The 22,697-nt window shown below is 35.4% G+C and overlaps 1 protein-coding gene across 1 annotated transcript; it reads left to right on the top strand.

The window, feature by feature from the left end:
• The first annotated feature begins 283 nt into the window (after positions 1-283).
• Positions 284-1,776, top strand: LOC149551822 (EG45-like domain containing protein). Its single transcript, XM_089789745.1, has 3 exons — positions 284-411; positions 1,024-1,318; positions 1,554-1,776. Exons 1-3 carry the CDS (start codon positions 294-296, stop codon positions 1,558-1,560), a joined length of 420 nt encoding a protein of 139 aa, XP_089645871.1. The 5' UTR covers positions 284-293; the 3' UTR covers positions 1,561-1,776.
• Positions 1,777-22,697: the final 20,921 nt, after the last annotated feature.

The raw sequence follows: 22,697 nt of genomic DNA, 5'->3' as shown, positions 1-22,697 counted from the left end.
CACTACTGGAACTAAATAGTAAAACTAGCCTAGAGGACGTGTTAGACACGTTTATATGGTGGCCACAAGCATGGAATTGAATGATATATTCACAAGTCAAGTCAATGGCTTTTAATGACTCGAAGGTTCCACGTTGCTCAATTCATTTGTTTATCCAATTCCATCACGACATCCCAGATCATCATGTATTCTCCACGAAGCTGCAACAGTTGAATGGAATCTTAATGAAATTGACCATTCATTCACTCTATTCAACAATTTTGTAATGGACGCTCTATGCAACTAAGCTTTGAATGGCCATGGTAATAGAAATGAGAACCATCATAATTCTATGGAGTTTCTTTGCAATTGCAATTTACAGGTGCTTGGGAGATGTGGGCACGGCTACTTTTTATTCTCCTCCTTATGTTCGTAAGTTCTATTGCTCTCTACTTCTCTCTTGGCTTTTGAGTCAATTCATTTATTGCTGTCTTTGAAACTTTGAGTTTTTCAAATTAGAGATCTATAGATCTATTTGGATGATGAATCATCAAGTATGATTTGAATACTAATATTAAAAACTTTGGATCTACTATTTTGGATGTTGATTGTACAATGTGATTTCAAATATAGATACTCAAAATCAAGCATCTAACTTTTTTGATAATGAAACATAGAACGTTGTTTGAAACTAGGTTATGAAAATTAGAGATCTTGGATCATAGAGTGTGATTTTGAAATGTCGATATCAAAATCAAGCGTCAAACTTTACTATAATGAATCATAGAACATGATTTGAAATTCGTTATTTCATTTGAAGCGATGTTCTAAAAATTAGAGATCTTAGATCATAGAGTTTGATTTTGAAATGATGATATCAAAAATTGAGAGCTTACATTCTAATAATAAATCCATTGTGTGGGATTTGAAATGTCATGGGATCTTGAAATGAGAATGATAGACTTAGATATTGTAAAGATTTGGTAAGTAATTTAATCACTAGATTCATATTGGAATGTTTTGTGAAACAAAAATTGTTGGCAGCCTCAGAATGCTATGGGAATGATGAAAAGCAGTTTCCAGCTGGAAATCTGTTTGCAGTAGTGAGTGATGCAATTTGGGACAATGGAGCAGCTTGTGGGAGACAGTACAGTGTCAGATGTCTTAGTGGTACAAATCAAATCTCACAAAATCCATGCTCAGATAACACCAATTCCACTATTGTCAAGATACTCCATTACTGCTCTTCTAACTGCAATGGAACACTCCAACTCTCTGCTGATGCCTTCAGAGATATTGCTACTTCCACAACAGGGACAATCAATATTGAATATGATCAGTAAGTTTATATTTAACTTTTAATTTGGTCATTCTTCTTTAAAATAAGATGTGGGCCTATGTATTATTGACTAGTCTCCTCCCAATTCACCCAAATTAGAGTTGGGGGTTGGGTTATAGACATTTCAAACCTATAAAACAATAAAAGAAAACACTAATCTTTGACCTAGAATTCTCTCAAGTTGTTAAAATTGGTAGCTTTCAATGATTATTGACTTTGATGTGTTCCATTACAGAGTATAATAGCATCAAGTTCTATTACACAAGTGTTAGGAAACTCTTCTATTTAAGGTTGCCATGAATTGGGGAATTAAAGGTCAAAAACATTGTGTAAAGAGAATTATTGTATAAGCATCTTATTTATTCCATTTTATGTATCACACAACTTTTGTAATAACATTAATATTGATTGTAGCCCATTCCAACATTATCACATTCATTGTGATTGTCTATTGCAAATGTTCCTTATCATTATATGTGGAATAGTGTAAACTAATTGTTGATATATATTCGATTAATCTTAATTTCCTCTAAAAAATTTATTTTGGAAGATGAAATAATAAAAGAATGGAAGATCCCATAGGTGTGATAGTGGAATCAAATTTAAAATCCTACAAAGAGGGAGTGGAGATACAAATTCCCATCTCCAAAGAATTTGTCAGAACCAAACCCAATTGTGTGGAATTGATAATTTGTTCTTGGGAATTCCTAGTTCAAGTGATAAGTCATGGCCTTCTATATAGAGTTTTCTTTGTTAGATCCAAAACAATTTGGGTAACATCATCAAGTTTATGGTATTCCTTACTGTTTTAAGAAGGATACAACTAGTAGAAATTATTGACGGTTGCCATGGATGATGGATGGCACTGGAATTTATCTAAGAGATTGGGAACCAAATATCTAATAAAACATACAATTTTCAACCTCGATATGGATATTCGAATTGAAATTAGCACCATCTAGATGCATGAAGTCAGCAATATAATACCACAGTGTAGTAAGGGGAACATTGATGTAGAGAAATCTCAAGGAAAAATAATGGAGATGCTTACAAAAATTTTCATGGGAGGGTAAACTTTATAATGTTACATCATTAGTCATAATCTTGACAATTAGTGACAATTAGTGATACAGTGAAAGGAATAATTGGACGATGGAACATAAAGTGACCTTTCAGATGAATGATCTATTCAAATGGATGGCATTTGTCTAAATTGATAAGAAATGAATGGCCTATTGTAAATTGATAAGGAGCATGTAATGTCTTGACTTTTATACCACTCAATTACTGAATAATAAATGAAGGTAAACTATATTTCCATTTCACAAATATGATAAGCATGTCACTATTCATATTTGCACATAATGTATTGAAACTAAGCAAAACTATGATCTAGCTATTGTGACACCTCTCTCAGGTAGCTGACAGAAATTAATCTATTAAGTTATAACTATTTTTTTCCTTAAAAGTCTATACAACGCTATGGTACACAATGCGGAAGCAATATGAAACATAGACATTAAGCAATGCAAATATAGTTTTGATTACTAAAAGCTTCCTTACTGTTCTGGCGGAGGTTGCACTGATGTTGTCAAACACTATTGGCACTGGTAGTAAAACACTATTGGCACATAATCTTCAAACCCTTCCTCTGTTGGCACCACAAAATGTAGTAAACGATAAATATTAACTGCACATCCATAGCCTTTCTTCCAGTCGCACGACAAGATTGAAATTAGGGCACAGAAAAGAGCTTTTTTTAGATTTTGACATAGTGTATAAGTTCGTGTTGGTCAAAATTTTGACCAACATGAGCTTCTAGTTAAAAAAATTATATACGTTGCCTTGCATAAAACAACCAATTTGACCCCATTCTATTAGATGGTCAAAAATTTTGGTCTAAAAATGGGATCAAATCTACTAGTGACACTTCTCACACCCCTCATGCCTTCCACACCTCTTGCACATTTATCCCCCTTCACATGAGAATCAAGGTATCTCACACATGTGTGAGAAACCATGCTTCTCACACCTCTTACACCTATAATTGACCTATCCCATCAAAGGTTGCTCACACATGTGTGAGCATCTTTCCCCCCTTTGAATGATGAAAAACCCTAATCCACATGGAGTCCACTTGGTCTCCACCTCATGGACACCTCATTGATCTTGGGAAATCCTAGCCCTTCATCTTGCGTTGAATCTCAACCATCCATTTCATCTCATTTCCTATAAAAGGAGAGCCCTCTCCTCATTTCTAGGAAGCACTATCTAGCCTATTGTTATGCTGTAGGATTTGTGAGCAACCACATCCCATAATAATGAAATCATCAACTGCTTGGTGATTTTACGAGGTTTGCATTAGTGCTATTTCGAATGGTTTAAGCTCTTTGGATTTCATTTCTTCATTGTTTACATGTTATCTTTCATATTTGAGGTTTGCATGAACATGTAGGAATAGACTTTAGTTGCTTATTGTTTATTCCATTGTTACATTTTTATACAACACATTTTGGCACGCCCAGTGGGACCCTCTTCATGGGTTTAAACAAATCATCTAATGTATATTTTGAGTTTATTTGTGTGTTTTCAAGCTGGTAGGTTGAAGGCTTGCACTTGGAGATCAAGTTTCATGAGGAGCCTCTATCTGAGCAATAAAGCCCATCATCATGTGTGAAGCACACAAGAGAAGTCTTTTGACATATAACACTCTATATCTCTTATTACTCTATTTTCAAGTTGTAGAAGTGCATATATGTTGAATATACATCTTTGTAAATAGAAAAAAAAAATTTAAAATTAAATTTTTTTTAAAAAAATAATTAATTTTTTTTAATATTTAATTAAAATTGTTCTTGTTGTGCAAGTTCGGCACCTGCAGGCACCACTACTGATGGTGCTCATGAGCACTGCCCCCACTCCCTACTTCCTTGCACTTCCCATCGGCCACCCTCCAACCCTCCTTCGCTCCCCTGCAAATTACCTCCTGTGCAACCACTACCTCAGCTTGAAGCTCCCCTCACTACCACTGCATCTCGCTACTCACTACTGCCGAACCTTGTAACCCTCCTGCCTCCGCTCAGCCTTGCCACTTCCACTCCCTCACACATTGATAAGCCAATATCACCCAACCTACATCTCCTTCACTACAGCCTACAAACTCCTCCACTCAACTGCACCACTCATGCCACTTCCTTCCACCTTAACCCCCTTGAGCACCACCTCTTCCCCACTCCCTCACTAAACGCTTCAGCCTGCTACGTCACTCCTCCCTTCAGAATTCCACCTCCCATCACCACTCCTCCCCTTCCCCCCATGCACCACTGCTAACCCCTACTCCCCACGCTACTTCCCACCACTCTGCCACCTACCAAAACCCTTCCCCTACCCTCCTTCTACTTGGCCTGCAACCCTTTGCCCACCCTCCACTCAACTAGAACTCTACCCTCCCTCCACTCCCTTATCACTTTCCTTTTTTCAAAACATTTCTTTTGATATTTAAATTAAATTTATAACTATTGCTTGCATTCACATTTTTTATTTTTAAAAATAACATTTATCTTTTTTTAATAAACCATCTAAACTTGACTTTCTTTTGGAAAAAATGCAAAAAAAAATAAAAAACTTTCCTGATGTGCATGTAACCATCAAATTTAACCCTGCGGGTTGCTGATATCATCACCACACAAGTATTCCACATGCCCTTCTAGACCATAAGGACCAGTGTTTGATTTTTTGCTCATAACTTGAGCATATAGGCTCTATTTTTGAAAAAAGAAATATTGACAAAAAGTTGATTTTGAGCTCGTCATGATGTGTTGGTTTCATTAGATTTTCATGCTATTTAGATCCCTCTTTTTTTTTGTCAAATACCAAACTTTGTGTTAACATTTTCATTGCAGGGTTATTTCGTGTTTGTCACACATTTTTGATGCCACAACTTGTGGTTTTGTAGGGATATTTTCTCACTTGTGCATTGAAGGTTGGAGAATTCTAGAAATCACTAACAGTATTGCTTGTAGGTTTTGCTTTAAGTTTGTTTTGGGAATGAACTTTTATGCTTAAACACTTGTCTTTGAATGCATGGTTATAGCTAAAACAATCGAATTCAATCTTGAATGCCATAAGGAAATTGAACATTTTAGTGGAATGGATGATCACACAATCTTGAATGTCTAAGGCTCAATGAACATTGCAAAGCACATTTCAATTTGGTGCTTAAAATGAATAATCACTCAATCTTGAATGCATAATGGAATTGATTCTTTCCATATCAAACTTGCTTATGTTGATGATGCTCGATTTACTTATGTTGGTGAACTCTCAATTTTTATGTTGATGATGTTGTCAAGTTGGAAAGAACATTGTATGCTATAAACATGTGTGTCTTCAAAGTAGACTACAAAACCTAAAGCTTTATTGTGAACAAAAAAGTGTCTTTTAAAACTTGAGGCCACTTATGTATTCTCTCCCCTTGCACCTTCAAGTGATCTTGGGTGCACAAAAAATAAGTGGTCTTGTTTTTCATTTTTTAGGAGGCCTTCTTGGGGATTTCATCACCCCTTGGGATGACCTCAACTCCAATGTTCTGGTGGAGTATAAATATTTGGAGGTGAATCTAAAGAAACCTTTCTTGGAAGTAAAATCTTGTCACTCTTGGCTAAGCCCCAAAGAACTTTATAACTTTGGGAAGTGAAGGAGGTGATTTTGGTTACCATCTCCCCCTGGCTGTGTGGCATTATTTTCTTTCATTTATAAATTTGGGCCTCACTTACCTTGCGTATATCAAGGACACCCTCTAGTTGATCCTTGTACATCCTAGTTGAAACCTTATAGGATCGTTGGTGTGTTTGATGTTCTTGAGTGTTTGAAACCCTCTCCAGTTGAAGGGGACACACTATCTACAGTTATCTTGTATATATTTCATTGTTTGATTTTACATCTCAAATTTGAAAAAGCCAAAAAATCATATAACATAAAAAATACAAAAACATAATAAAATTTCAAAAATCCAAAAAAAAGAAGAAAAATCAAAAAATTCAAAAAACAACAAAAACAAGTCTTGGCTTAAGTCCTTTTAGTCAAGTTTTCCACATCAATTCCACCTCACTTCTTCTTTCCATCAAAGTCATCACCCCTATACATCTCTTGTCTTCATCATTCAAACCATTCCTTGATGTCTTAATCATCTCTACTCATCCAAATCATTTCCTTGTCATTCAATCTAATTCCTAATCTTCATCCTAGTCATGATTCATCATCCATATCCAGATCCAATTTCATCAACCACACTCACAATTCATCCTTAATTCAATCCTTCAAATCATCATCCCTCTAAACCAATTCCTTGTGAAATCCAGTCATTTCTAATCAATTCTTAATTCAATCCATTTACATCTTCATCCATAATAAATCTTTCTAATTTCATCCGTTCAAGTCTTCTTCTAAGTCAACTTTTCATTAAATCTTCTACTTTGGACATAGGAGCATTGTCATAAACATTGGACTTTAATTCAAATCCAACATTCACTTTTTGCAATATCATAAGATTTTTATCAAAGCTATATCAAACCTTCATCCAATATCAAATCAAATCCAATCCAATCAATATCAAGTCAAATCTAATTCAAATAAAGTCAACACATAGCCCACAATTGCTCCTAGTCCTAAGTTCATATTCCATCCATCATCAAATCTTTCATCACTATTTGTCTAACATCTATGGATAAGAATTGGCCTAATCAAATGGTTGACAATCTTCAAAGGCAATATGGAGTTATACCTCCCTTTCAACCTATGTATCAAATCAATCCTCATAACTTTATATCCAATTCTAATCCACCTCATGTTCATTATTCTTCTACCTTTGACAAGGGAAATCCACCTCATTATCCTTCAACCACATATGATTCCATTAATAGCCCACACAATTCCTCAAATAGAAATGCCATTTCCAAGGAAATTGAGGAACTAAAGAACTCTATCTTGAGCCTAGAAAATCAAAAGAAAATATCTACCATCCATGTCATGCATCCTATTCCTCCATGTTTTGAAGACCCTAGTCCTCATGTCCCATCCAACCCCAATCCTCCATGTGATTCCCTATACTTTGAGCTTAATTTAAAAAACCATCACCCCAATCCCCTATCCACACCTCCACTTTCACACAATCCTAATCCTCAAAAAGCATCATCCCCACCTCATAATAGGTTTTTCTCACTAGAAACCTTGGCTAAATGTAAAATTCAAAATAAAGTGATCCAATCACCCAAAGTCATACACCTAATTCCATCTCAAGACCTTCCTCCAAAGCATGATGTTATAGATTCCTCTTCTCCCCTAGATCTGAGCATTACTCCATCACATCATTCCCTTATCCCTCAAGATCAATTTATCCCTCTTAGTCCATCTCATGATCGCCTTCCTAATCAAGAGTTAGCATCTATAGATCCTCCCCTTCATGAAGAAATTCCTTTCCATCCACCAATAATCCTCCATGTCAAGATCAAATCACTCCATCTCATGGTTTGATTCCCTCCACTACATTACATGATTCAATTCTATCTCTTGATCTACTCATTTCGCTACATGATTCTCTTTTAAGTCAAGATCAAAGCATCCCTTCATTTTCCTTTCATGATCCCACTCCATCACAAAATCCTATTATCCCTCATAATCCCCCTCATGATCCTAATCCTCCACATGATCCTACCACACCTATCCAATCCACTCATGAACCCCATATACCTAGACTCACATCTTGTGTTGAAAATAATAAGCATCCCATTGAAGAAATAATGTCTCAAGATGTTGGTATGCTTTCCACTCCTTCAAAATCCAAAATTCCTTCATCCAAGCCCAAATGTTCCCATCCTCCATATTCCATGTCTAGTTTAGGACCTTATATCCACCATTCACTTCCTTCCTCAATTTCATCCATTTTAGGTCCTTATATTCCACATCAAAACCCTTCATCCCTTCCATCCATTTTGGGTCCTTATGTTCCAAAATCAAGCCCTTCATCCCTTCCTTCCATTTTGAGTCCTTACATACCTCCATCCACCATATCCATGTTTTCCACTTCATACCCTCATGGTCCTATTAAAGATCAACAAAGGCACACATCCTTGAAAACCTTCCAACGTTCACCATCCATATGCTCTCCACCCCATTTATCTTCATGCACCCCTACCATGGCCAATGGAAGTAAATTGGATGCCAAAGAAAAAGAGAATAAAGCCAAAAATCCACAATAGCCCAAGGATCAACATGTCCCCTCTAAAAGACATGTCCAAGAAAAGACAAATCTGATCCAAAACAAAACTAGAAGGCCACAAAGGCTCAAAATGAAAAATGCAAAAATTTTGTGGATCCGAAAGTTACTTAATGTAGCAATGAATCTGAAAGAAAGATTCAAAATGACATCTAATTTTGCTAATCCAAAGGCTTCCTTCATTCATAAATATTCCAAGCTTCCATTTTCAAAATCATTTTTGGGTCCTTATGTACCCAAATCCACCATCCTAAATCCATCATCTCCTTTATCCATTTTGGGTCCATTTATCCCAAAATTCAAATTTTCTCCTATATATCATCCATATTTTCCTCCTTTTCATCACCCTTCAAGGTGTGTGCCAATGACAATCTTTCCACCTCCTTCATCCACTCATTCACAAGTCTTCTAACCTAGCATCCATCAATCATATCTTCCTCCCAACCATCCCACCCCCTTAATCCAAACCTTTTCAAAAGTCCTTGAGCTTCATTTCCCACTCCACTTCACCCTTCTTTTAATTATCCTAAAAACATCAATGAAAAAGTAGTAAAAATTCCTTGAAAATAACAAAGAAAAAAGGAAAAGATATCAAGGGATTCCATCCATGTAACTAGATGCTTGAGTCCTCCCTTCATTTTCCTTTCATGTATCCAATACCTTCCAATTTCACTTATCCATCCATTCACTTTTCCTCTTCCACTTGCACTCTACACTAGGGGAAAGCTCTAACCATACCAAACTTCCTTACATATCTTCCATACTTCCATCTACCATTCATCATCCTTTTTCATCTTTGATCTTGACTTTCACTTTCCTTTCATCCATCCATATGCACCTGACATATCTCTTGCACATCCTCCACACATTATCCTACATAATCCCATAATCCTTCCATATATCAAATCTTGACATGCTATCCATATCTTTCATCTCATAATCCTTGTCATGTTCATCCATTTTCCATCCATACACCTACATACTTAAATCCCCCTTTCATATGTCCTTGGTCTTGGTTATCCCATCCATTTTGTCCACTTCATATCCCACATTTTATCCATATCCATTTCGTCCACTTCATGTCCCAACGAATCATGGTCTTCCATATCATGGTTTCATAAGACATATGATTGTATTAGACCCCTTTTTTTTCACGTACTTGACACATTGTCATCTTGGTTCCTCATATCTTGGTGCATATTGTTGAGTACAATATTAAACTTAGGTTGTTCACACCATTGTAGCATAACTTTATCACTCTTATCATTTCCCACTCTCTTCCATACTCCCATCCATTTCAAGAGAACATCTGTCTTCTCCTAACCTGAATGTCCTCTCGAGGGGGCATACCCTTCGACCCTTTTCATCCTTCCTCATCCTTCCACGACTGGGGCATTATGCTACTAGTCTTATCCTCCCATCCACTATATTTTATTCTTCTTTCATATGACATTACTAATGTTATATCAAAGAGGGGCAAAATGTAGACACCTAAAATTGTCCAAATTCCCTTTTCATGACCAATTAAATAGATATTTATTATTTATTTAATTACCCTACCTTTAATTAAATAAATTTACATTTGTTTAATTATATTTTCCTTTCTTTGATTTAAATAAACTAAGTTTTATTTAAATCCTAGCCTTTCCCCTTATCCCACTTACATCTTAACCCATTCACTTTAATTAAGTAAAGTACTTTGTTTACTTAATTAATCATTTGCTAATCCCACTTGGAATTAAATATTAAATTTAATCTAATTTGAGCACATGGTTACTAACTTTAACCCTCACCCAACCTCACTTTCCTAACCTAACTCATCCTTATAAGCCTACCCATTACCTAACCCCACTTACTTTTCCTACTCACCTTGCTAATCTCCTTTTAATCCTAAGTGTGTGCTCACACATGTGTGATGAATACTCACACTTGCCACACCCCTCATGCCTCCCACACCTCTTTTACATTTGTCTCCCTTCACATGAGAATCAAGGTGTCTCACACATGTGTGAGAAACCATGCTTCTCACACCTCTTACACCTATCATTGACCTATCACATCAAAGGTTGCTCACACATGTGTGAGCAGCTTTTCCCCCTTTGAATGATCAAAAACCCTAATCCACATGGAGTCCACTTGACCTCCACCTCATGGAAACCTCATTAATCCTAATAGATCCTAGCCCTTCATCTTTCATTGAATCTCAACCATCCATTTCATCTCATTTCCTATAAAAGGAGAGCCCTCTCCTCATTTCTAGGAAGCACTATCTAGTCCATTGTTATGATGTAGGATTTATGAGCAACCACATCCCACAACAATAAAATCATCAACTACTTGGTGAGTTTATTATGTTTGCATTAGTGATATTTTGAATGGTTTAAGCTCTTTGGATTTCATGTCTTCATTGTTTACATGTTTTCTTTCATATTTTAGGTTTACATTAACATGTAGGAATAGGCTTTAGTTGCTTATTTTTTATTCCATTGTTACATTTTTATGCAATACAAAACACTTTCTTTTGAATGCATGTTGAACTTAAATTCAAAATTCAAACACACTCGTGAATGGTTAAAGCTAAAAAAGTCAAACTCAATCTTGAATGCACAGTTAATTGAACAACACCTTTGATTTGGAATGCATGTTTCAACACAATCCTGAATACCATAAGGAAATTGAATATTTTAGTGGAATGGATGATAGCACAATCTTGCATGTCTAAGGATCAACAAACATTGCAATGCATATTTCAATTTGTTGCTTAAAATTAACACTCACTCAATCTTGAATGCATAAAGGAATTGATTTCTTTCCTTATCGAATTTGCTTATGTTGATGACACTCGATTTACTTATGTTGGTAAACTCTCAATTTTTATGTTGAAAACATTTTCAAATTGGAAAGAACATTGTATGTTATAAACACATGTGTCTTCAAATTAGATTACAAAACCTAAATCTTCATTGGGAAAGAACAAGTGTCTTTTGAACCTTGGGGCCACTTATGTATTCTCTCCTCTTGCACCTTCGGGTGATCTTGAGTGCAAAAGAAATAAGTGGTATTGTTTTTCTTTTTTTAGGAGGCTTGCTTGGGGATTTCATCACCCCTTGGGATGACCTCAACTCCAGTGTTCTGGTCAAGTATAAAAATTGGGAGGTGAATTGAAAGACACCTCTCTTGGAAGTAAAATCTTGTCACTCTTGACTAAGCCCCAAAGAACTTTATACCTTTGGGAAGTGAAGGAGGAGATTTGGGTTACCATCTCCCCCTGGTTGTGTGGCATTATTTTCTTTCATCTATAGATTTAAGCCTCACATACCTTGCATATATTCATGACACCCTCTAGTTGATCCTTCTAGTTGAAACCTTATAGGATTGTTGGCGTGTTTGACATTCTTGAGTGTTTGAAACCCTCCCTAGTTGAAGGGGACACACTATCTACACTGGTCTTGTATATATTTCATTGTTTGATTTTGCAACTCAAATTTGAAAAAGCCAAAACATCATACAACATAAAAATCCAAAAACATCGTAAAATTTCAAAAAAAAAAATCAAAATCAAAAAAATCTCAAAAAAAAAAAAACAAGTCTTGGTTTCAGTCCTCTTAGTCAAGTTGTCCACATCAATTTCACATCACTTCTTTCCATCAAATTCATCACCCTCATGCATCTCTTATTCATTCAAACCATTCCTTGAAGTCTTAATCATCTCTATTCATCCAAATCATTTCCTCATCTTCCTAATCACTCCATCTAATTCCTAATCTCCATCCTAGTCATGGTTCATACTCCACATCTCACTCCAATTCTCTCATCCAATGCTTCATACTCTTGATTTGCAATCCCATTCATTGTCAAATTCAGTCATTTATAATCAATTCTTCATTCAATCCATTTACATCTTCATCCACAATCAATCTTTCTAATTTCATCCATTCAAGTCTTCTTCTAATTCAACTTTTCATTAAATCTTCTACTTTGGACATAGGAGCATTGTCATAAACATCAAACTTTAATTCAAATCCCAAATTCCCTTGTTTGCAATATCATAAGGTTTTTATCAAAGCTATATCAAACCTTCTTCCAATATCAAATCAAATCAAGTCAAATCCAATCAATATCAAGTCAAATCCAATTCAAATCAAGTCAATACAAAGTCCACAATTGCTCCTAGTCCTAAGTTCATATTTCATCCATCATCAAATATTTCATCACTCTTCATCTAAGATCCATGGATAAGAATTGGCTTAATCAAATGGTTGAAGATCTTCAAAGGAAATTTGGAGTTATACCTCCCTTTCAAACTACATATCAAATCCATCCTCATAACTTCATATCTAATTCTAATCCATCTCATGTTAATTATTCTTCTACCTTTGACAAGGGAAATCCACCTCATTATCCTTCAACCACATATGATTCCATTCATAGCCCATACGATTCTTCAAACAAAAATGTCATTGCCAAGGAAAATGAGGAACTAAAGAATTATATCTCGAGCCTAGCAAATCAGTAGAAAAAGTACACCTTCAATGCCATGTGTTCTCTTCCCAAATGTTTTGAAGACCATAGTCCTTATGTAGCATCCAACCCCAATCCTCCATGTGATTCCCCATACTTTGACCTTAATGCCAAAAACCATCATCCCAATCCCCTACCCATACTTCCACCTTCACACAATCCCAATCCTCCAAAAACATCATCCCCACCTCATAATAGGTTTTTCTCACCCGAATTCTTGTCTAAGTACAAAATTCAAAATAAAGTGATCCAATCACCCAAAGTCATACCCCTAATTCCATCTCAAGACCTTCGTCCAAAGCATGTCATTATAGATTCCTCTTCACCTCTAGATTTGAGCATTTCTCCATCCCATTGTTCCATTATCCCTCAAGATCCATTTATCCCTCTTAGTCCATCTCATTATTCCCTTCCTAATCAAGATCAAGACATTCCATGTATCGTACACCTTACCAATTCCACTCCATCTCAAGAGTTAGCATCCGTAGATCCTCCACTTGATGAAGAAGTTCCTTCCACTCCATCCACTAATACTCCTCCATGTCAAGATCAAATTTCTCCATCTCATGATCCACTTATTCCACCACATGATCCTCTTTTCAATCAAGATCAAAGTACATCTTTATTTTCCTTTCATGATCCCACTCCATCTCAAGATCCTATTATCCCTTATAATCCCCCCTGTGATCTTAATCCTCCACATGATCCTATCACACCAATCCAATCCACTCATGAACCCCATATAAATGGACTCACATCTTGTATTAAAAATGATAAGTATCCCATTGAAGAAATAATGTCTCAAGATGTTGGTATGAATTCCACTTCTTCCAAATCCAAAATTCCTTCATCCAAACCCAAATGTTCCCATCCCTCATATTCCAAGTCCATTTTTGGACCTTATATCCATCATTTTTGCCTTCCTCACTTTCATCCATTTTAGGTCCCTATGTTCCATAGCCAAACCCTTCATCCCTTCCATCCATTTTGGGTCCTTACATACATTCATCCACCATATCCATGTTTTCCACTTCATCCCCTCATGATCCTAGTAAATATCAAAAAAGGCACACATCTTTGAATTCCTTACAACATTCATCGTCCATACACTCTCCACCCCATTTATCTTCATGCACCCATACCATGGCCAATGGAAGCAAATTGTATGCCAAAGAAAAAGAGAATAAAGACAAAAATCCACAAAAGCCCAAGGATCAACATGTACTCTCTAAAAGACATGTCCAAGAAAAGAAACATACGATCCAAAACTAAACTAAAAGGCCACAAAGGCTAAAAATGAAAAATTAAAAAAATTTGTAGATCCCAAAGCTACTTAATGTACCAATGAATTTCAAAGAAACATTCAAAATGACATCCAATTTTGCTAATCCAAAGGCTTCCCTCATTCATAAATCATCCAAGCTTCCATTTTCAAAATCCATTTTGGGTCCTTATATACCCAAATCCACCATCCTAAATCCATCATCTCCTTCATCCATTTTGGATCCCTATATCCCAAAATCCAAACTTTCTCCTACATATCCTTCACAATTTTTTCCTTTCCATCACCCTTCAAGGTGTGTGCCAATGACCATCTTTCCACCTCCTTCATCCAATCATTCACAAGTTTTCCAACCTAGCATCCATCAACCATATCGTCCTCCCACCCACTCCACCCCCTTAATCCAAACTTTTTCATAAGTCATTGTCCTACATTCACTATCCTACCAACATCTATAAGAAAGATTAAAAATTCCTTAAAAATAACAAAGAAAAAAGGAAAATATATCAAAGGTTCCCATCCATGTAACTAGATGCTTGAGTCCTCCCTTCATTTTACTGTCATATATCCAAGGTCTTCCAATTTCACTTATCCATCCATTCACTTTTCCTCTTCCACTTGCAGTCTACGCTGGGGGAAAGCTCTAGCCATACCAAACTTCCATACTTCCATCTACCATTCATCATCCATTTCTATCTTTGATCTTGAATTTCACTTTCCTTTCATCCATCCATATGCACTTTCCATATCCCTTGCACATTATCCACACACCATCCTACATACTTCCATAATCCCTACATATATTTGATCTTGACATCCTATCCATATCTTTCATCCCATAGTCCTTGGAATTTTCATTTCCTCATTATCCTCCATCCATAATCCTACATACTTCCATCCCCCTTTCATATGTCATTTGTCTTGGTTATCCCATCCATTTCATATCCCACATTTCACATCATTATTCCTATTTCACACCCTCCCTCCCATATCCCTTATTCATCCTACTTTCATACCCATGCTTCTGATCACTATTAGAGGCACAATACCAAAATGTTCATACATGCTTTGGAAGAGCACGTGCCTTATTTTTCTCCATACACTAGCCTTCATACCACCTTTCCATTTTCATGCATCCTTTCCCACCATATTTCCTTCCATTTTCATATCCTTGGAATGGGCATTGTTGGTCACTCCTTTGAAACATGTCCCTTGGCTCTGCATTTTTGAATACCATATCATTTAGCCCCTCATATCCTTTCACCATTCCTTTCATCCATTGAATCACATTGCTTTTCCTCCATTTACCATGCCTTGGCTCTCCCTTGTCATTGGTCCCAATCCATTCTATCCCTCATTCATTCATATCACTTTCAATCTAATTCTTCCACTCACTTTAATCAAATTCATTTATCCTCTAATTCAATAAATTTTCCCTTCTTCTAATCCTTTCACATCAAATCAATTCTAATCTCATCATTCTCCATCTTATCAACATCATTCTTCCAATCTTGTCCAAGTTCATTCTTCCAATTGCATCAACAAAAATCTCAATCATTTTGCAATCAATATTAATCCAATCAATCTAATCTTGAAATTTTGTACATCAATCCTTAATCAATTCATCAATTTGACCCAATCAATTATTAATCTATTGACCATATTCGAACATCATCATGAGATGTTTCCTTCCCAATCCTCGGATGTGAATTTTTCTTATTGTTAACTTTGTCATCCCCAATCAATCATCTTTAATCAATCCATTAATTGGTTTTCAGCTTGACTAGGGCAAAGTTTTGGTCTGCTTTTGGTTTATTGTGCATGATTTCTTGTTACTTGTATGTATTAGTATTTTTTACATTTATCATGGTCTTTGCATCCTATTGCCCCAAGGAATCATGGTCTTCCATGTCATGGTTTCATAAGGCATATGGTTGTATTAGACCCCCTTTTATCATGTACTTGACAAATCATCATCTCAGTTCCTCATATGTTGGTGCATAGTGTTGAATACAATATCAAACTTAGGTTGTTCACACCATTGTAGCATAGCTTTATCAATCTTTTCATTTGCCTCTGCCTTCCATACTCCCATCCATTTTGAGAGAACATTTGTGTTCTCGTAACCCACATGTCCTATTGAGGGGGCATATCATTCCATCCTCATCATCCTTCCTCATCCTTTTATGACTAGGACATCATGCTACTAGTCTTATCCTTCCATTCACTATATTTTATTTTTCTTTGATATAACATTACTAATGCTATATCAAAGAGAGGAAAAATGTAGACACCTAAAATTGTCCAAATACCCTTTTCTTGACCAATTAAATAGATATTTATTATGTATTTAATTATAGTCTTACCCTACCTTTAATTAAATAAATTTATATTTATTTAATTGCATTTTCCTTTCCTTGGTTTAAATAAATTTAGGTTTATTTAATCCTAGCCTATTTCCCCTCATCCCACTTACATCCTAACCCATTCACTTTAATTAAGTAAAGTACTTCATTTACTTAATTAATCCTTTTTTTAATCTCACTTGGAATTAAATATTAAATTTAATCCTATTTGAGCACATGATTCCTAACTTTAACCCTCACCCAACCTCACTTTCTGAACCTAACTTATCCTTCTAAGCCTACCCACTACTTAATCCCACTTATTTTTCTAATCACCTTGCTAAATTCCCTTTTAATCCTAAGTGTGTGCTCACACATGTGTGAGGAATCCTCACACATGTGTGAGAAAGACTCACACTTCCTACAACCCTCACACTTCTCACACGTCTTACACATTTGTCCCCCTTCACATGAGAATCAAGGTGTCTCACACATGTGTAAGAAACCATACTTCTCACACCTCTTACACCTATCATTGACCCATCACATCAAAGGTTTCTCATACATGTGTGAGCATCTTTCCCCCTTTGAATGGTCAAAAACCCTAATCCACATGGAGTTCACTTGGCCTCCACCTCATGGACACCTCATTGATCCTAAGAGATCCTAGCCCTTCATCTTGCATTGAATCTCAACTATCTATTTCATCTCATTTCCTATAAAAGGAGAACCCCCTCCTCATCTCTATAAGTACTATCTAGCCCATTTTTATGTTGTAGGATTTGTGAGCAACCATATCCCACAACAATGAAATCATCAACCACTTGGTGATTTTATGAGGTTTGCGTTAGTGCTATTTTGAATGGTTTAAGCTCTTTTGATTTCATGTCATCATTATTCACATGTTGTCTTTCATATTTGAGGTTTGAATGAATATGTAGGAATAGACTTTAGTTGCTTATTTTTTATTCTATTGTTACATTTTTATGCAATACAGTAGGTGCCGAGAAAATTCAGTGCAAGCCGAGTAGAAAATTGGTTGGAGGGAAGTAAAATCAAATTCTAATGGATGCCAACTAAAGTTTAGTTGATGTCAGGCATCGGTAAAATTTAGTTAATGCCGAGTGATTTTATAGTTGATGCCAAGCAACACAATATGTGTTGAGCATCAAAAGGTTGATAATGTTGAGCTGGTGCATTATTTTAAAGATCGAAGATTCACTAAATCTAAGCTGACAAGTTTCTTTTCTTGAAGTTTTTGAACTAGGAGGAAGATAATGTTGATGAGCTAGTGGCACAAAATTTGAGGTAAACTATTTTTAGGTGAATTCAAAATGAATTCTAGGAGAAGTTTCTAGATGAGATATGAGATATGGGATAGATACATTATATCCTACTTAACCCATCCAAACCCTAAATTGGATGATGGAGAACAAGTGACAAAATATCTAAATTTCCTATTTATAGGAATGTCTAGACATGAAGAAAAGTTGTCATGTGCAAGAACCTAAAGAGGAGAAGGAGGTAAAGGTTTTGCTTCATCAAGTTACCTAGAAGAAGAGTCTACAATGGCATGTTAAGAAAGAAGGCTTAAGGAGATGAATGCTTGAAGGGTGAATAATCTATCAGAGCTATAGAGTACGAAGGCCAAGTACAATGGAGGACTAAATAGAGATCTTTAATCTCTAAGAGAAGTTTTAAGTTGTATCAGATCAAAGCCTTACTATTACTCTCCAACAATTGTATCAGTCTATGGTAAATAGATTAAGGTTGACATAATAGTCATTTTTAAATCCTTTAACTGGTGGCATTCCAAGTGAATGGCATAAAGTACTCTAAGAAGGCTCACTCCTAACATGGTGATTGAAATCCTTTAACAAGGTCACATTTAACAATGTGTATTGTAACCTTTAACAGGGTTGACCTATCACAAGGCATCGCTTGAGAAGAGTGAAAATAAGTAGCATCTTACTAGTGGTTTTTCAAAATTGGGTTTCCATGTAAATCATTGTCTCTAGTGTGTTGATGAGTCTATTATGTTTCATGCTTTACATTTTTGCAAGTTGATTTAACAATAACCTACAAGTTTTAAGTGATTGCATAATCTTATGGATGCATGCATGAGTTTAAATTTTTTATGGGTTGACTAAGCTATAAAAAGTTTTATTTATACTTGTGGACCTTGGATAATTGATTCACCTCCCTCCCCCTCTCAGTTATTTTAAAGTTTTTCAACAATTGGTATCAGAGCCATCTTCTTAAGAGGACTAGTTTGAAGGTACTAGAAGTACAAAGATCAAGATGTGAAAAGGAGATGTACCCAAGCTTAATAGAGATTACTTTTCTGTATGAAAAAGTTTGATGAAGCTACACCTTCAAGGACTTGGAGATCATGCGCAAACTACCATTTCTCTATAATCAGGCAATGTTGGAGATTACCTCTACTCTAAGCTATGCCGAATTTGATGATATCAAAGGTTGTGACACTACTAATAAAATGTGGGATGCCATACACACCATCTATGGAGGAGACAAAAATGTTCAAAGAGCCAAATCTGAGAGTCTCAGAGGTAAGTTTGGTGATATGAGAATGGAAGAAGGTAAGAATATTTCTCAATATGTTGCTAGAATAAAATAAGTTGTTAGTGTAATAAAAGGAGCTACTGGTCATATAGATGATGATACTGTGCTAAGAAAAGTCTTAAGAACACTACTGCCTATTTATGCTATTAGAGTTTCTACAATTCAAGAACTAAGATGTTTTCTAGGAAATGATCTAACTCTTGAGGGTCTAGTTGGTAGACTTGTTGTTTTTAAGCTATCTAACTATGAAAATTACAAACCAGAGAGTCTTGAATATACTTTTGAAGCTAAGTTATTATTGAAGGACTCTAAAGAGCCCAAGTAGAAGAAGAAAAGAAAGATAAACTATGTGTTTAGTGATAGTGATACAGGTAAGGAAGATGTTGAACAAGTAGAAGCACTACTAGCAAGAAGATTTCACAGACATAAAGACAGGTTCGAAGGTAAGTTACCTATCATTTGTTTCAATTACAATGAGGTTGGTCATATTGTTGGAAGATGTACATAGAAGAAGAACTATAGAGGTGGTGAAAAGTACAAAGACAAAAGAGAAGATGACAACAAAGATTATAATGATAAAGGAAAGAAGTCATGGTATGTTGCTGAAGAGGAAACAAGGGATGATTCTAATGAACATGATGATAAAGTAGTATATGTTGCAATGAAGGATGAATCTAATGAAGATGAGGCAACTACACTTGTGACTTGCGTAAACAAAAATGATACATGGATCATTAACAATGGATGCTCACATCATATGACAAGAGACAAAATTAAGTTCATTACCTTAAATTATTTTGAAGGAAATAGAGTAAGATTTGGTAATGATGCACCATATTTGATAAAAGGAAAAGGTTCTATCAAGCTCATAGATAAGATACTATGTGACAATGCTTGCTATGTTGAAGAACTAAACTATAATCTTTTGAGTGTGTCACAATTGAATAATTCAAGATGTAAAGTTGAATTTGAAAATAAGATTGCTAAGATATATGATACTGATGGAAAATTGATTGGAAAAGGTGATCAAAGTAGGAGTAATATATTCTATCTTGATATAGAGGATGCTACTTGTCTTCTTGTAAAATTTGATGATGTGTGGCTATGGCACAAGAGATTATATCATGTTAATTTTGATAACTTGGTTAGTATTGGTAAAATGAAGAAAGTTAGAGGTTTTCCTAAGTTAAAGAAATCCAACAACACAATGTGCAAACAATGTCAGTTAGGCAAAATGACAAAGTCAAGCTTTAAGAGTAAAGCTTATACCTCTAAAGAAATACTTAGAGATCATTAACACTAACTTGTGTGGACTAATTGATGTGCAAAGCTACAAGGGAGATAAGTACATTATGCTATTCATTGATGATTATTCTAGGATGATGAGAGTCATGTTTTTGAAACATAAATCTGATGCTTTTCAAATGTGTAAGTGGTACTTAGCAAGAGTTGAGAAAGAAATAGGTAAGAGGTTGAAATGTTTGAGATCAGAAAGAGGAGGAGAATTCACATCAAATGATTTTGAGATGTTCTGTAATGACAAAGGAATCAAAAGACAAACATCTACACTTAAAACTCCTCCACAAAATGGGATTACTGAAAGGAGAAACTACTCTATAATGGACTGTGCTAGAACACTCATGATGGACAAGAATGTTGCTTTGAAATACTAGAGACAAGCTGTAAGTATAGCTATCTATACCTAACTATGTGCAAGTCAAGAAAGGAACTCATTCAACACCTTTTGAACTATGCCATGTACACTCACCCAATGTAAAACATTTTAAGATATTTGGAAGAAAATGTTACATTCTTAAAGATGTTAGGAATGGTAAACTTGATGCAAAATTTTAGAAGGTATACTCCTCGAATACTCCACAAGAAGTAAACCCTATAAGTGTTTAAATATTAACACTAACAAAGTTGTAAAAAGTGCAAATGTGAATTTTGATGAATATAAAAAAGTACATGAGGCTAAACCTATGAAAGAACTAGAAGAATACAAGTCATTTGTATACTTTATAAAGGTATGCCTCCTGAAGAAGATGTTATAAATTAATCTAGAAACCAATAGCAAGTTTCAATGACTACTGAGTCACATCCTATGAATGTTGAGTTGCATTCAGGAACCGAGCCACATTTAGATATCAAGTTACAGAATGAAACTTGTGCACATTCAGATTCTAAAGTTGGTGGACAATGAAAGAGATGCTAACATACTTGATAGAGATGTACATAGTGATTTTGAATCTAAAAGACAAAATGAAGAAACAAGAGTTGAGATAAGATTGTCTAAATAAGTCAAAAGACATCATCTTGCTACTCAAGTCATTGGAGATAAATATGCTAGGCCAATGACAAGAAATAGATTGAGAAATGAAACATGTTTTCTAAGGATGAAGGTGCTCAAATTGGTAAGAGATGCATTAGAAGATGTTGACTAGAGTAAAGCCATGGAATAAGATATTGAGCAAATTGAGAAGAACAAAACATGGAGTCTAGTTCCTAGACTAGAAGACAAAAATGTGGTTGGCACCAAGTGGGTATTTAGAAACAAGCTAGATGAAAATGGTGAAGTCACAAGAAATAAAGCAAGATTATTCTACAAGTGATATTGTAATGAACCCATTTTGGGGGTCATTAGTTTTATGACTTTTCCCTTATTTGTATCCTTTTTGTCATATTTCCTCCAATGATTAAAACTGTGACTGATATGTCTTATGAATGTTTTGAATAGAAAAATCATTTTTATTTCTAATATGATAAGAAAACTATGCAATGCACCTTCTTATGAGGTTGTGTCTAGTATAAATGTTTACAAGTCATAGACAATTTGGTGATGTATCTGATATGTCAATATGCTTGGAAAATCACAAGATGTTGCCATATTTATTTTCCTCTACTTAATATGTAGTCAAAGTTGGTTCAAAATATCAGTGTTGGATGTTGACATGCTTCTCCTTTGCTGAGATGGATTTGTAAAGTGAATGACAAATGGAGTTTCTGTATCATGCTCTCTTGAGGCACAATCTTATAAATCTGATTATGTTTGCACGAATAGTTCGTGCTATATCCTATATCTTTTTCCAAGTTCTGATCATATATTGGATTCAATCCGTATGCCACCTTATTTCACCCGCGTTGCTATCATGGCCAGTTGCAACAATCCATGTGTTTTTTCTATTTATTGTGAACAGGAATTTGATCTATCCTTTATTCTCCAATGTCACTAAGTGTATGTCCTCCTTCACATGGATTTTGTTTCTCACAACTCGGTGGATCTCCTTGCTTCGGCACTAATGATCTCAACTCCAGATAAAAATTGCTACCTTTTCTTGAAAGGACGTGTCCTTCAATTCGTAGGTAGGTTTACAT

This window comes from Cupressus sempervirens, chromosome 6 (assembly GCF_028749045.1).
Source record: "Cupressus sempervirens isolate cs-2001-9-10 chromosome 6, ASM2874904v1, whole genome shotgun sequence".
Taxonomy (NCBI): domain Eukaryota; kingdom Viridiplantae; phylum Streptophyta; class Pinopsida; order Cupressales; family Cupressaceae; genus Cupressus; species Cupressus sempervirens.
The sequence above is the reverse complement of the archived record's forward strand: the minus strand, read 5'-3'. Positions and strand labels throughout refer to the sequence as shown.